The 16534-nt window shown below is 41.2% G+C and overlaps 2 protein-coding genes across 2 annotated transcripts in view; one reads left to right on the top strand and one right to left on the bottom strand.

The window, feature by feature from the left end:
* The window catches only part of LOC105275730 (tachykinin-like peptides receptor 99D), a 74624-nt gene that overhangs the window by 53486 nt on the left and 4604 nt on the right, over positions 1-16534 (top strand). The window contains exons 3-4 of the mRNA XM_026972063.1: positions 3509-3727; positions 6470-6620. Coding sequence (XP_026827864.1) covers positions 3509-3727; positions 6470-6620 — 370 coding nt within the window. The remainder of the gene's footprint in view (positions 1-3508; positions 3728-6469; positions 6621-16534) is intronic.
* LOC113562349 (tachykinin-like peptides receptor 99D) lies at positions 10447-14480 on the bottom strand. The gene is made up of 2 exons (XM_026971610.1): positions 14232-14480; positions 10447-11493 (listed from the first exon to the last, which is right to left on the bottom strand). The coding sequence occupies exons 1-2, from the start codon at positions 14468-14470 to the stop codon at positions 11325-11327; spliced, it is 408 nt and encodes a 135-aa protein (XP_026827411.1). The 5' UTR covers positions 14471-14480; the 3' UTR covers positions 10447-11324.

Below are 16534 nucleotides of genomic sequence, written 5' to 3'. Positions count from 1 at the left end.
TCGTAAGCCTTCCGTCTCGTCAAGATTCACCACAAGGCTCTAAAACGCGTTTAGGAAACGTCTAAAGAGCGCGTCTGAGGAAATTTAAGATACCTCTTATAAAGAGTGTGCATAAGTTGCTGCCGCTTCATCGATGCGCTATTGCAACGTTATCGCCGTTTTGTCAAGATACATCCTTTTCCATTCAAAATTTTATTCTCCGCGTTTAGGCCGAAAAAGTAAGGCGAATAGCAGGTAAGTAGCGGCTCCTGGGACTGAAAGCGGCATAAATCGAGCGCAACGAGGTCAAGACTTTCCTCAATCCCTATTCTCGACTAAATTGCTGCGACGTCTTATCAAACTGTGGCTTTGGCTATGAAAGAATGGTACAATAAGCCATCTTACTCGTAACGAACGCGAAACAGATTGGCACTTCTCCGGTAGAAGCGGTCAAAGTTGTCTTGCATCGCGTGCACCACGTTTGCGGCTCGACTTTGCGGATAATCGAGGAAAAGCAAGACTTTTCGAGACTCTCCTTGACCGTTCCTGCGGGATTTTAATTAACTGTCCGTATTACGTATACACGTATACATTACAAAATGATGGTCAGGAGTGGAGTGAGAATCGACGAGAAAGCAACTTTTCAATGTAACTTTTTCCAAGCACAATTAAATGCACGCATTCGCTTCCACGAGTTTCCCAGTCACGTAAAACTCATAACTTATTTAACGTATTTAATGATGTAAAACACGCGGAATAAGAGATAATTTATCAATTTATCTAAACAATACTCACGCGAGTACACTTTCATTTTTATTTTTTGAAATGCATGTAAAATGGACGATGGTAATGTAAAATCGTAAAAGTAGATATTATATTAGAGAATTTGGCGAATTTCGCATTGGGGTGCGATGTCTTTGGCTCTCAAGGACATTAGAACGTTAGAACGTTGATATGAAGTTGAAGTTAACCCGGAAACCAGTCAAGTAGAAATGTTTCCCGCGATACAGCCAGACAAGGGGACCAAGGAAGGCGGAAATCCGGAGAATCTGAAATTTGGGATATGTATATACGGATTGTGAAGCGTCTCATCTCTGGATTAACATCGCGCGAAGGATAATGACATGTGGAACCAGCAAAAAGCACTCAGAGAAATGTCAAGGACATTTGGCTGACGGCTATTCTACCCTACGAAAGCTCGCAGTTCGCTTTGCTCCACTCTGACGGATAATAGCGTTCTCTCGGGTTCCCTACTGCTACGCGTATGCACCCATCTCAGACGCGAGACAACGTATGTTTATGATACGAGAGATGCCTTCGTATGCACGACACATCGATGTCGTTGCCTGACCTTACCGCATTTTCAGAAATTCCTTGGAAAATCTCTGGCAATCTCCTGACGTTCTCGTAATATAAAAGGAACAAGATAAAGCCATTTCATCGCCGAAAAGAGTAAACATGTCTCGCCAAAATTGTTTTAATTATTACGATCTTAGATTAACCGAGGGCAGCTGAAATCGACAAATATGCAATAATAGAAAATTGTCGTTTTATTTCTTGTTTCCTCCGGCAAAAAGTATATATTTTTTATTAGATTTATTAATTTATACAAGCTTCACAATCAGCTTCGCAATGCGCTAATGCGCTATATAGTCGCGCGATTAAGATAATAAAATTCAAGTCTGGAAAAAATAAAAACTGATAATAGAGGAAAAAACAAAAGAGATAGAAGAGCAAGCGACCTGAGGAAGCGACGTAGCGAGAAAAATGCGATCAGACCGCGGGACGAACTTCGTTCCGAACTTTATCTTTGAGAGAATAGGAAGAATTGAAATGTCGGATATACGTCGGCAGAGTCCAGAACGAGAAACACTCCGGCGCTCTTTTCAGGTAGGATTTGAACGCAGATCCGATCGGATCTCGGCGAAAGGCTGAAACTGCGTTCGACGGAAAGATAATCCGCGCTCGACTTTCTTTGCGGGGTCAAACATGCAGGAGGAACAAAAAGATGGAACGCGTCATTTCGCTAGTGTTGATGCAAATTTTATTACCGATATTGCCATCTTTACGACTGCGAACATCGTAAATGCATAACTAGTACGTCATCTCGGACGTAGGCGCGTTTGCTTTGTAATATCCGCTGCTAGGAAAGATCTCTCTGTCTCTCTAACGAATAATCCCTTCAAGTAGGTCAGAATGAAACGAAAAGTGTTTCCTTCTTAGTCTATTTATTTTGCCATCATCTTGTTCCACGTGTAAAATTATTTATAGACTCCCTGTTATTCTCCCGGATAATACGTTATCAAGTAGAACATTTTCGTCAAAATTTAATCGAAATTTAAGCCGGAAAGAGGTTGATGTTCCAACTTTTCTCTCGTTTCTCTTGTTTACGCCAGGTAAGTCTATCCGATATTTGATAGGATCGTCATTAAGATTGTTAGAGAATTTATGTGTAAAGGTTCGCGGAACCAGGGATTTTAGATTTCCGTCATTATCCATCTCTCTCGGGCGTTTCCGGGCATTTCGCGATTAAGTATCTGCATAATCTTATACTGTAATGTATCTTGTATCTGTATATCTTATATTATAATTTCTATTGATCTCGTATTAGATAGTGCACGATGTGTCACGCCTTGAATGATTTCGCCGAAAAAAATCCTTGTTCGAGGGCGTTTGTGCAAGTGCGCAAGAATGAAGCGAGAATGAAGTAGCTCGATAGCGCGTCAAAGTGCCACTGTAATTTCGCAAAGGAAGAGACACGATCGAGTCTCGATCGAGACGCGATCCTGACACGCAGCCGGGATTTATGATTTTCCCTCGTCTCGTCTAGCACAGCCTAACTGGATATCAGAAAATGGATTCTGCGACTGCTCTCATCGCTTTATTGTCCGACGAACGTATCTTTTCGTACTATCACGTTCGCCATTAGGGGGTTTAAAGCGCCGGCTCTTCGAGCTGCGTTACGCGCGTAAATAGGACTTTACTATCTCGGCTATGATATTATCGTTAAGTCCCATTGCGTCTTTCTCGTTTGAGAGGATATTTTTATGCGCGCGTGCTCCATTTTTGTCCCGGAAAATGCTGACGCCACCTGATCCGCTATCCCGATGCAGCTTGTTCTTATCGCTCGAGAAATTTGTGACAAAAATTCACGTCGTCTGAAATTTCGAGGCCGTAACATCCGCCTTTTATGTAAGACACTCGCTCGTGTCTCTGATTTTATTTCAGCAAACATAATATCAAGTTTCATGCCGTGCTAATTGCTGGTTTCACATGATAAAATTTGATTTCCGGTACTCGTGCGCAGCCACATGCACGATATCACGCGCAGGGAAGAATTGTTTTTCAGTATCTATCTCACAGAGAGAAAATAATATTTTGATGCTACCCTTGTAATCGATCAGATATGATTTAATTCTGTTGAAAATAATATGTGAAAAATAAATGTTTGTTCTACGCGCTTAACCGGATGCAATTTTAGCTTTATTTATGGTTTATGGTGATTTCTAATGCTCGCGTTTCATTCCAGATATATGGCCATTGTGAATCCTCTGAGGCGGCGTATGGGGAAAAAAGCAACTCTGTGCGTTGCGATTATTATATGGATCGTTGGAGCGATCCTCTCCCTGCCGATGCTGCTCTTCTACACTACTTATACCCAAAACTTTATGAATGGCGAGGTCCGCGTCATTTGCTACAGCGATTGGCCAGACAGAGACGACGACGGGCTCAGTTACGACGAATATCTGTAAGTCGGACGTTTTAATTGTAAAGGTTACTATCATATATTACTTGCATATTGTAATTAAGCGCACAATTGCAATCCGACTTTCCTCTTGATGTACCGATAACGATCAACCGAGCCCGAGAAAAATGCGCCCAGACTTTCCGGAGGCACATGAAAGCATCATCGCACACACGCGCACGCAATATTACCGTTTACCGGTTTACGACTATTAAACGACCGTGCATCTGTGTCGGTTTGTTTCTCACACACGCGTACCACGTCGCGACATCATCTCGATCCGCCGTTTTATCGTGAAGAGTTTTCGCAATTCTGGTATCGCCGCAACAAGGTGATAACTCTAGAACTAATTCCAGTTGGATTTGGTGCACCCTAAATTGCAAGCTTTTACTACGATATTTTACTCCCCATTCACGCCGATTAAATCGCCATTGATCGTGCTGCAATTACAGATGACGATCTCGACTGTGTTCTACATTTAGTACGTTCGGTATGATCGTCCATTAAGATAAAGTTGCGAGAACGTTCCGTGTTCGCCAGAAAGCGAGTTTCTGCCTTCTGATTGAAAGATTCCGCAACGTTCTATACCGAGATTTTTCGTTACTTTGAGAAAAAATAGCTGTGTTATCTGTATAAATTTGAGTTACTTGATCGAAATTCTCGCGATTCCTCTGATCGTCGACCTAGATGCAAAAACCTGTCCGGTCCTATCCGATTTGATTTGAATGCCACTCGGGACTGATGCGGCACGAAGAGGTCTTTCCCATTTCGTTTCATCCGATTATCTTTAATTACCTAAAGCGTAAGAGAGTCTAGGTTTTTGCTGGAAGAGCGTTTCGTCGATTGGTCGATACGAAAGCGTACGGCCAAATTGGTCTCTCGCAAGTTGTCGGAAATCAAGGCACTGTCGAGCATTTCCACCGCGTTGCCTCTTTGTTTTAAGTCGCGTGCACATCGATAAGCGATAATCCACAAAGTCCAAATTACGTTACGTTACGTAAACTTTCGTCATAAACTATTATTCGCCAGCCACGTATGTGTCTGTATTGTGCAATATCCTTCTGACAATATTCAAATCAAATCAAATGTGAAACTTTATGTGAAATTTTATTTTGCACTGTTCGTTATATCGAACAGAGAAAGAGAGAGAAAGAGAAAACGAGTATGATCAATCGATGCAAACGCGCACCGTTCACACTCACGACTCATCCCTTTCTCGTTGTGCACGCAACTTTACTATTGAGTGACGGTGCGCTCTCGCTTACATTTAAGCCAATCTGCATATATTGTAATATTATCGTATAAGACCGACTTGTTCTCGATATTTCAAAGATTTTCTGGATATATGCCTTCCTTTCAGGAGAACGTTCTTATGCGCCGCGCAATCTAATCCCCGCGCTAAGCGCAGCCGAAGGAAATTTAATAAATTTATACAAACGTCGGCACACATTATCGCGATCATCGTTTATCGGATTGTTCTCCCAAAAGTTCCCATTTCCGTTTCTTCTTTCGCCATTAAACGCTGATAATCAGCTTGGGCAATTTTTACGGCATAAACCGCGACTCGAGCACTCGAGATTGGAATTACGCGATGCGCATGAATTCACGCGCTAGCAGTTTTTATTCGTCCGAAATCAATGCCGAGTTTGCCGAGTTTGCCGAGTGAAAAGCGTGGAATTGAAAATTTCGGCTCTATTGTAGCTCGTATCTCATAATTTGATTGCACTGGCCCGCGGTAATCCATTAATAAAGTCATTAGCATTTTGTTAATCATCCTAATGCAAGATACGTTTTAACGTACTTGTCATGATGAGCTAAATACCTAGTTAGGGAATTAACAGCTGTATGAGCGCCGCTTTTTGGGTCGTCTTAATTACTGTAATTAATACACGTGGATAGGATCAGAGTTGGCTTTATCGGGACATCAGAAAAAAAATTACATTCTCTCGGCACACTGGCGTTAAAATAGAGAATCTTGTGTGATAATTCAGTCGCCACACCCCTCGGTCTCTCAAGACTGATTCGTAGCCTGCGTAGGTGTTTGCCACAGGTTGCGCTCCATATTCCATCCATCGCTAAAGATTATAATCAGTTATGCGTTAATGGGAAGGCATAAACGATCGTGCACAAATTTTCGCTTTCGGAAATCTCGGTTTAACTCGTCTAAACTCATCTGAATTGATAACGATACCATCGATTTTTTAGTCGGCAAACGACAACCGACGTCTATACGTTTTGTCGGTTCAGCTCGGATCGAATCATGAATTATTTTCACTAAACTCGGTACGTTTAGCGTGCACTTTGATAGCGACCGCGCGTTATAGACCGCCCGAAGTCTGACGTCGAGAAGCTCCCTGAACGAAAACTTCATTGCATCTATTCTTTGCAACATTTTTAATTTCCGATTCAAGACTGCAGTAATTAAACCTTAAATTACATCTGCGCCAGGGAAAAGTAAAATTAACCTGGGAACAAGGTCTTTTTTTCTGTTTAAACTGTTGCAGCTCTTAAAATCATCGAGATGCTGTAATTCTCGACGTCAACTTAATAATGAAACTTCAGCTTGAATGCTCTTTAGTTAAAGAAGAGGCAGTTTGAGCGTTCTCGAGAATCTGCGACTACGAGAAAGTACAATTTAGCACAATTCACGCGAGTTGTTCTGTAAATTAAAAAGTGTCCTACCATGTCGAGTATATGTGTTTTTGTACATGGGTTTTTGTGTATATGGATTCGATCGATTTCCAGGTACAATGTCGTCTTCATGATATTGACATACTTTTTACCGATCGGATCCATGACGTTCACGTACGCCAGAGTTGGTCTGGAATTGTGGGGCTCGCAAAGTATCGGGGAAGCTACAGCGAGGCAGCTCGAGAATATTCGAAGCAAACGAAGGGTACGTATCGCACATTGAGTAATTAATATCCGTGCCTAGTCAGACGTGAAAATCGCTTTCATTTTATCATCAACTTGGCATCACGATTTAAAGAAGGAGAAACGCAAAGTCACTTGCGCGGTCAAGGGAGCGAAGTTTGCTCCCCATCTCTTTACCTCTCGACGATAATCTTTTGTTAAAAAGAACCTCACGCATCGTTTAATCTGTGAATAACAAAACGAATGTTAATTACTCCATTTCCAGTGACACTTGAATAATTAAACCGTATCGTCATATCGTACTCGCAGTATATCTATACGCGAAGCGATAGTCTGCTATAGCAATAATGCCCTTTGTTATTTCGTGACCCTCGAAATTTAGCCAAAACCGAGCACACTAGCCGTCTCGGTTAATGAATTCTGGATAATTTCCGTTCACGTTTTAGTCGTTCGTCGTACGCGCGAAACAAGCATAGAAACGCGCGAGCTACTTGCCGAATGCTAAACAAATCATATTTCTTATTGTACCGTGACTGGAGCTTATCGTAATGACGTCATTTGATAAATAGCATCGTGCAGCAAAGAACTGCGGATGGAGATGTACGATGCGTTCCGCTCTATCATCGTCCTTCGTATCGTATCGGTATCTCCAATCTCTCGTTCGCTTCAGGTGACTCATCAAGATAGTCGCGACCGCTTAATGGCCTTTGGAAAGAACGATAACGCATTCGTTATTGTTCGACTGAGGCGTTACACAAGACTGCAACATTATTAAATCATAGCGTGGGGTCATAAGATCCTATTACAATCATAATATCCATCGAACGTGGAAATATGAGAGAACATACGCGATCGACATTAAGATTCACATGAAACGATAATATCCCGCGTAAACTTGGCTTATCGGCGCTGCTTTAGTAGCCGCGGGGAGTTCCCCACGATTTTCCTCCCTCATGAATAACATCAGCCATTCTCCCCAATAGTATCTATGCGCCAACAATGGAAACCGCGTAACGCGCAAGAATTTCGAAATTTGTCTTTTCTTATCTCAACGGCCTCATGGTAATTTTTAGCGACTACGTGATGGATGAACGCGAACGCGCGGCTTATAGCTAAGAGCAGTCTGTTGCACTAATAGAAAAATTATACAGCAAACATCTCCTTGAATGTAGATTATAGACACGGCAATGAATCTCAATCTATAAGAACAATGATCATTAATGCCAGTTCGTGTCTTGTTTCCACAAATGTTCATCAAAGCGTTTAAAGTGGCACATGTGATTACAACAATAATGATATTATATAGAACGATATGAGGATGCTTCGTCTGGTAGCGGCATTAAAGAGAAAGAGGGACGTCCTTCCAACTAGTCTTGAACACAAAGACGTCCAAATTTAACGAACGATCACACGTGTATGCGAAACGTATTTCGTATTTATATCTAAAACCCGACCGTAACTCGTAATTAACTCGAATCTGCACTTCCGCGCGGTCAACAATTCCTCTTCACCGATGCTCTGGTTTACCTCTACTTTTGGGTCAATAAAGTTTACGGCAGGGAGTTTCATCAATCCTACGCGGACAGTAACGACGGACAGTTAGGGTGCTTAGTTAATTTCCGCCGGTGAGAGTAAAAGAAAAAAGAGCACCCTCGAGAGAGGGACTATCCCGTTGTTTCGAAGAAAAATAGTGCAATTTAACACGTTCGTGATACGAGTGATACATTGACTCTACCTACGAGTATTCATCGTGACCCGCATTCCGACCGCGCTCAAATAACAAGATTAGCCATACGTTTGCCGTTATCGTCGCCGTTGCTCGTTTTCGCAAGTAACAATTAACGATTGCGAAATGTTGCATAACACATTTCAGCTCGCAATAATACGAAGAATCATGCAAAACGACGATAAACGTAACCAAATGTCACTTGGACACTGGCACAATGATATACATGTACATATTATACATGCACCCACAGAAAAGATTTCTGGATTTAATGCTATTACTCTTTAATCTATCATAAAATAAGATCGCTATAGCGACAATCATATTTATTATTGAAAAGAAGAATATTTTAATCTTGAATAGAAAATTCGAAAATCTAGATTCAAATAATCTTGGTGCTATCTCATTAATTTTCTCAGAAGGATTTAGATACAAATTTGTAGCAAGTTCAAAATATTCTTGATTTCAGAATATTGTGAGATCTAAAAGACATCTTATTCTATTCTTCTAAGAGAATTTGTAGAATCTGCACAAAACGGCCAATATTTATGTGTTGCAATCGAAAATCGGGAAAGTGTTTCTGTTATTTACAATGAATAAGTGCAATACTCTAGAAGAAATATTAAAAGGTATGGAAATGTTTTATCTCGAATCTTATTTCTCAAGTAAGTATACATATATACTTAAAATAAAATATCTTTTAATATTTCTTGTAGAGTATTGCACTTATTCATTGTAAATAACAGAAACACTTTCCCGATTTTCGATTGCAACACATAAATATTGGCCGTTTTATCGGAATAAAGGACGCAGAAGCGCCGAGTCGACGAGCGACTGTGAGAAAATGATGCGTCGACATCGACGAAGCCTACTATAAAGTGGCGCTAATATCAAATTATTCTACATACAAGAATATATAAGCATAAATTTGTATATGTTACTCTTTCGAATTTTCTATTCAAGATTAAAATATTCTTCTTTTCAATAATAAATATGATTGTCGCTATAGCGATCTTATTTTATGATAGATTAAAGAGTAATAGCATTAAATCCAGAAATCTTTTCTGTGGGTGCATGTATAATATGTACATGTATATCATTGTGCCAGTGTCCAAGTGACATTTGGTTACGTTTATCGTCGTTTTGCATGATTCTTCGTATTATTGCGAGCTGAAATGTGTTATGCAACATTTCGCAATCGTTAATTGTTACTTGCGAAAACGAGCAACGGCGACGATAACGGCAAACGTATGGCTAATCTTGTTATTTGAGCGCGGTCGGAATGCGGGTCACGATGAATACTCGTAGGTAGAGTCAATGTATCACTCGTATCACGAACGTGTTAAATTGCACTATTTTTCTTCGAAACAACGGATAGTCCCTCTCTCGAGGGTGCTCTTTTTTCTTTTACTCTCACCGGCGGAAATTAACTAAGCACCCTAACTGTCCGTCGTTACTGTCCGCGTAGGATTGATGAAACTCCCTGCCGTAAACTTTATTGACCCAAAAGTAGAGGTAAACCAGAGCATCGGTGAAGAGGAATTGTTGACCGCGCGGAAGTGCAGATTCGAGTTAATTACGAGTTACGGTCGGGTTTTAGATATAAATACGAAATACGTTTCGCATACACGTGTGATCGTTCGTTAAATTTGGACGTCTTTGTGTTCAAGACTAGTTGGAAGGACGTCCCTCTTTCTCTTTAATGCCGCTACCAGACGAAGCATCCTCATATCGTTCTATATAATATCATTATTGTTGTAATCACATGTGCCACTTTAAACGCTTTGATGAACATTTGTGGAAACAAGACACGAACTGGCATTAATGATCATTGTTCTTATAGATTGAGATTCATTGCCGTGTCTATAATCTACATTCAAGGAGATGTTTGCTGTATAATTTTTCTATTAGTGCAACAGACTGCTCTTAGCTATAAGCCGCGCGTTCGCGTTCATCCATCACGTAGTCGCTAAAAATTACCATGAGGCCGTTGAGATAAGAAAAGACAAATTTCGAAATTCTTGCGCGTTACGCGGTTTCCATTGTTGGCGCATAGATACTATTGGGGAGAATGGCTGATGTTATTCATGAGGGAGGAAAATCGGGGAACTCCCCGCGGCTACTAAAGCAGCGCCGATAAGCCAAGTTTACGCGGGATATTATCGTTTCATGTGAATCTTAATGTCGATCGCGTATGTTCTCTCATATTTCCACGTTCGATGGATATTATGATTGTAATAGGATCTTATGACCCCACGCTATGATTTAATAATGTTGCAGTCTTGTGTAACGCCTCAGTCGAACAATAACGAATGCGTTATCGTTCTTTCCAAAGGCCATTAAGCGGTCGCGACTATCTTGATGAGTCACCTGAAGCGAACGAGAGATTGGAGATACCGATACGATACGAAGGACGATGATAGAGCGGAACGCATCGTACATCTCCATCCGCAGTTCTTTGCTGCACGATGCTATTTATCAAATGACGTCATTACGATAAGCTCCAGTCACGGTACAATAAGAAATATGATTTGTTTAGCATTCGGCAAGTAGCTCGCGCGTTTCTATGCTTGTTTCGCGCGTACGACGAACGACTAAAACGTGAACGGAAATTATCCAGAATTCATTAACCGAGACGGCTAGTGTGCTCGGTTTTGGCTAAATTTCGAGGGTCACGAAATAACAAAGGGCATTATTGCTATAGCAGACTATCGCTTCGCGTATAGATATACTGCGAGTACGATATGACGATACGGTTTAATTATTCAAGTGTCACTGGAAATGGAGTAATTAACATTCGTTTTGTTATTCACAGATTAAACGATGCGTGAGGTTCTTTTTAACAAAAGATTATCGTCGAGAGGTAAAGAGATGGGGAGCAAACTTCGCTCCCTTGACCGCGCAAGTGACTTTGCGTTTCTCCTTCTTTAAATCGTGATGCCAAGTTGATGATAAAATGAAAGCGATTTTCACGTCTGACTAGGCACGGATATTAATTACTCAATGTGCGATACGTACCCTTCGTTTGCTTCGAATATTCTCGAGCTGCCTCGCTGTAGCTTCCCCGATACTTTGCGAGCCCCACAATTCCAGACCAACTCTGGCGTACGTGAACGTCATGGATCCGATCGGTAAAAAGTATGTCAATATCATGAAGACGACATTGTACCTGGAAATCGATCGAATCCATATACACAAAAACCCATGTACAAAAACACATATACTCGACATGTAGGACACTTTTTAATTTACAGAACAACTCGCGTGAATTGTGCTAAATTGTACTTTCTCGTAGTCGCAGATTCTCGAGAACGCTCAAACTGCCTCTTCTTTAACTAAAGAGCATTCAAGCTGAAGTTTCATTATTAAGTTGACGTCGAGAATTACAGCATCTCGATGATTTTAAGAGCTGCAACAGTTTAAACAGAAAAAAAGACCTTGTTCCCAGGTTAATTTTACTTTTCCCTGGCGCAGATGTAATTTAAGGTTTAATTACTGCAGTCTTGAATCGGAAATTAAAAATGTTGCAAAGAATAGATGCAATGAAGTTTTCGTTCAGGGAGCTTCTCGACGTCAGACTTCGGGCGGTCTATAACGCGCGGTCGCTATCAAAGTGCACGCTAAACGTACCGAGTTTAGTGAAAATAATTCATGATTCGATCCGAGCTGAACCGACAAAACGTATAGACGTCGGTTGTCGTTTGCCGACTAAAAAATCGATGGTATCGTTATCAATTCAGATGAGTTTAGACGAGTTAAACCGAGATTTCCGAAAGCGAAAATTTGTGCACGATCGTTTATGCCTTCCCATTAACGCATAACTGATTATAATCTTTAGCGATGGATGGAATATGGAGCGCAACCTGTGGCAAACACCTACGCAGGCTACGAATCAGTCTTGAGAGACCGAGGGGTGTGGCGACTGAATTATCACACAAGATTCTCTATTTTAACGCCAGTGTGCCGAGAGAATGTAATTTTTTTCTGATGTCCCGATAAAGCCAACTCTGATCCTATCCACGTGTATTAATTACAGTAATTAAGACGACCCAAAAAGCGGCGCTCATACAGCTGTTAATTCCCTAACTAGGTATTTAGCTCATCATGACAAGTACGTTAAAACGTATCTTGCATTAGGATGATTAACAAAATGCTAATGACTTTATTAATGGATTACCGCGGGCCAGTGCAATCAAATTATGAGATACGAGCTACAATAGAGCCGAAATTTTCAATTCCACGCTTTTCACTCGGCAAACTCGGCAAACTCGGCATTGATTTCGACGAATAAAAACTGCTAGCGCGTGAATTCATGCGCATCGCGTAATTCCAATCTCGAGTGCTCGAGTCGCGGTTTATGCCGTAAAAATTGCCCAAGCTGATTATCAGCGTTTAATGGCGAAAGAAGAAACGGAAATGGGAACTTTTGGGAGAACAATCCGATAAACGATGATCGCGATAATGTGTGCCGACGTTTGTATAAATTTATTAAATTTCCTTCGGCTGCGCTTAGCGCGGGGATTAGATTGCGCGGCGCATAAGAACGTTCTCCTGAAAGGAAGGCATATATCCAGAAAATCTTTGAAATATCGAGAACAAGTCGGTCTTATACGATAATATTACAATATATGCAGATTGGCTTAAATGTAAGCGAGAGCGCACCGTCACTCAATAGTAAAGTTGCGTGCACAACGAGAAAGGGATGAGTCGTGAGTGTGAACGGTGCGCGTTTGCATCGATTGATCATACTCGTTTTCTCTTTCTCTCTCTTTCTCTGTTCGATATAACGAACAGTGCAAAATAAAATTTCACATAAAGTTTCACATTTGATTTGATTTGAATATTGTCAGAAGGATATTGCACAATACAGACACATACGTGGCTGGCGAATAATAGTTTATGACGAAAGTTTACGTAACGTAACGTAATTTGGACTTTGTGGATTATCGCTTATCGATGTGCACGCGACTTAAAACAAAAGGCAACGCGGTGGAAATGCTCGACAGTGCCTTGATTTCCGACAACTTGCGAGAGACCAATTTGGCCGTACGCTTTCGTATCGACCAATCGACGAAACGCTCTTCCAGCAAAAACCTAGACTCTCTTACGCTTTAGGTAATTAAAGATAATCGGATGAAACGAAATGGGAAAGACCTCTTCGTGCCGCATCAGTCCCGAGTGGCATTCAAATCAAATCGGATAGGACCGGACAGGTTTTTGCATCTAGGTCGACGATCAGAGGAATCGCGAGAATTTCGATCAAGTAACTCAAATTTATACAGATAACACAGCTATTTTTTCTCAAAGTAACGAAAAATCTCGGTATAGAACGTTGCGGAATCTTTCAATCAGAAGGCAGAAACTCGCTTTCTGGCGAACACGGAACGTTCTCGCAACTTTATCTTAATGGACGATCATACCGAACGTACTAAATGTAGAACACAGTCGAGATCGTCATCTGTAATTGCAGCACGATCAATGGCGATTTAATCGGCGTGAATGGGGAGTAAAATATCGTAGTAAAAGCTTGCAATTTAGGGTGCACCAAATCCAACTGGAATTAGTTCTAGAGTTATCACCTTGTTGCGGCGATACCAGAATTGCGAAAACTCTTCACGATAAAACGGCGGATCGAGATGATGTCGCGACGTGGTACGCGTGTGTGAGAAACAAACCGACACAGATGCACGGTCGTTTAATAGTCGTAAACCGGTAAACGGTAATATTGCGTGCGCGTGTGTGCGATGATGCTTTCATGTGCCTCCGGAAAGTCTGGGCGCATTTTTCTCGGGCTCGGTTGATCGTTATCGGTACATCAAGAGGAAAGTCGGATTGCAATTGTGCGCTTAATTACAATATGCAAGTAATATATGATAGTAACCTTTACAATTAAAACGTCCGACTTACAGATATTCGTCGTAACTGAGCCCGTCGTCGTCTCTGTCTGGCCAATCGCTGTAGCAAATGACGCGGACCTCGCCATTCATAAAGTTTTGGGTATAAGTAGTGTAGAAGAGCAGCATCGGCAGGGAGAGGATCGCTCCAACGATCCATATAATAATCGCAACGCACAGAGTTGCTTTTTTCCCCATACGCCGCCTCAGAGGATTCACAATGGCCATATATCTGGAATGAAACGCGAGCATTAGAAATCACCATAAACCATAAATAAAGCTAAAATTGCATCCGGTTAAGCGCGTAGAACAAACATTTATTTTTCACATATTATTTTCAACAGAATTAAATCATATCTGATCGATTACAAGGGTAGCATCAAAATATTATTTTCTCTCTGTGAGATAGATACTGAAAAACAATTCTTCCCTGCGCGTGATATCGTGCATGTGGCTGCGCACGAGTACCGGAAATCAAATTTTATCATGTGAAACCAGCAATTAGCACGGCATGAAACTTGATATTATGTTTGCTGAAATAAAATCAGAGACACGAGCGAGTGTCTTACATAAAAGGCGGATGTTACGGCCTCGAAATTTCAGACGACGTGAATTTTTGTCACAAATTTCTCGAGCGATAAGAACAAGCTGCATCGGGATAGCGGATCAGGTGGCGTCAGCATTTTCCGGGACAAAAATGGAGCACGCGCGCATAAAAATATCCTCTCAAACGAGAAAGACGCAATGGGACTTAACGATAATATCATAGCCGAGATAGTAAAGTCCTATTTACGCGCGTAACGCAGCTCGAAGAGCCGGCGCTTTAAACCCCCTAATGGCGAACGTGATAGTACGAAAAGATACGTTCGTCGGACAATAAAGCGATGAGAGCAGTCGCAGAATCCATTTTCTGATATCCAGTTAGGCTGTGCTAGACGAGACGAGGGAAAATCATAAATCCCGGCTGCGTGTCAGGATCGCGTCTCGATCGAGACTCGATCGTGTCTCTTCCTTTGCGAAATTACAGTGGCACTTTGACGCGCTATCGAGCTACTTCATTCTCGCTTCATTCTTGCGCACTTGCACAAACGCCCTCGAACAAGGATTTTTTCGGCGAAATCATTCAAGGCGTGACACATCGTGCACTATCTAATACGAGATCAATAGAAATTATAATATAAGATATACAGATACAAGATACATTACAGTATAAGATTATGCAGATACTTAATCGCGAAATGCCCGAAACGCCCGAGAGAGATGGATAATGACGGAAATCTAAAATCCCTGGTTCCGCGAACCTTTACACATAAATTCTCTAACAATCTTAATGACGATCCTATCAAATATCGGATAGACTTACCTGGCGTAAACAAGAGAAACGAGAGAAAAGTTGGAACATCAACCTCTTTCCGGCTTAAATTTCGATTAAATTTTGACGAAAATGTTCTACTTGATAACGTATTATCCGGGAGAATAACAGGGAGTCTATAAATAATTTTACACGTGGAACAAGATGATGGCAAAATAAATAGACTAAGAAGGAAACACTTTTCGTTTCATTCTGACCTACTTGAAGGGATTATTCGTTAGAGAGACAGAGAGATCTTTCCTAGCAGCGGATATTACAAAGCAAACGCGCCTACGTCCGAGATGACGTACTAGTTATGCATTTACGATGTTCGCAGTCGTAAAGATGGCAATATCGGTAATAAAATTTGCATCATCAACACTAGCGAAATGACGCGTTCCATCTTTTTGTTCCTCCTGCATGTTTGACCCCGCAAAGAAAGTCGAGCGCGGATTATCTTTCCGTCGAACGCAGTTTCAGCCTTTCGCCGAGATCCGATCGGATCTGCGTTCAAATCCTACCTGAAAAGAGCGCCGGAGTGTTTCTCGTTCTGGACTCTGCCGACGTATATCCGACATTTCAATTCTTCCTATTCTCTCAAAGATAAAGTTCGGAACGAAGTTCGTCCCGCGGTCTGATCGCATTTTTCTCGCTACGTCGCTTCCTCAGGTCGCTTGCTCTTCTATCTCTTTTGTTTTTTCCTCTATTATCAGTTTTTATTTTTTCCAGACTTGAATTTTATTATCTTAATCGCGCGACTATATAGCGCATTAGCGCATTGCGAAGCTGATTGTGAAGCTTGTATAAATTAATAAATCTAATAAAAAATATATACTTTTTGCCGGAGGAAACAAGAAATAAAACGACAATTTTATTATTGCATATTTGTCGATTTCAGCTGCCCTCGGTTAATCTAAGATCGTAATAATTAAAACAATTTTGGCGAGACATGTTTACTCTTTTCG

This window comes from Ooceraea biroi, chromosome 8, assembly GCF_003672135.1.
Source record: "Ooceraea biroi isolate clonal line C1 chromosome 8, Obir_v5.4, whole genome shotgun sequence".
In the NCBI taxonomy this organism is placed as follows: Eukaryota; Metazoa; Arthropoda; class Insecta; order Hymenoptera; family Formicidae; genus Ooceraea; species Ooceraea biroi.
The sequence above is the reverse complement of the archived record's forward strand: the minus strand, read 5'-3'. Positions and strand labels throughout refer to the sequence as shown.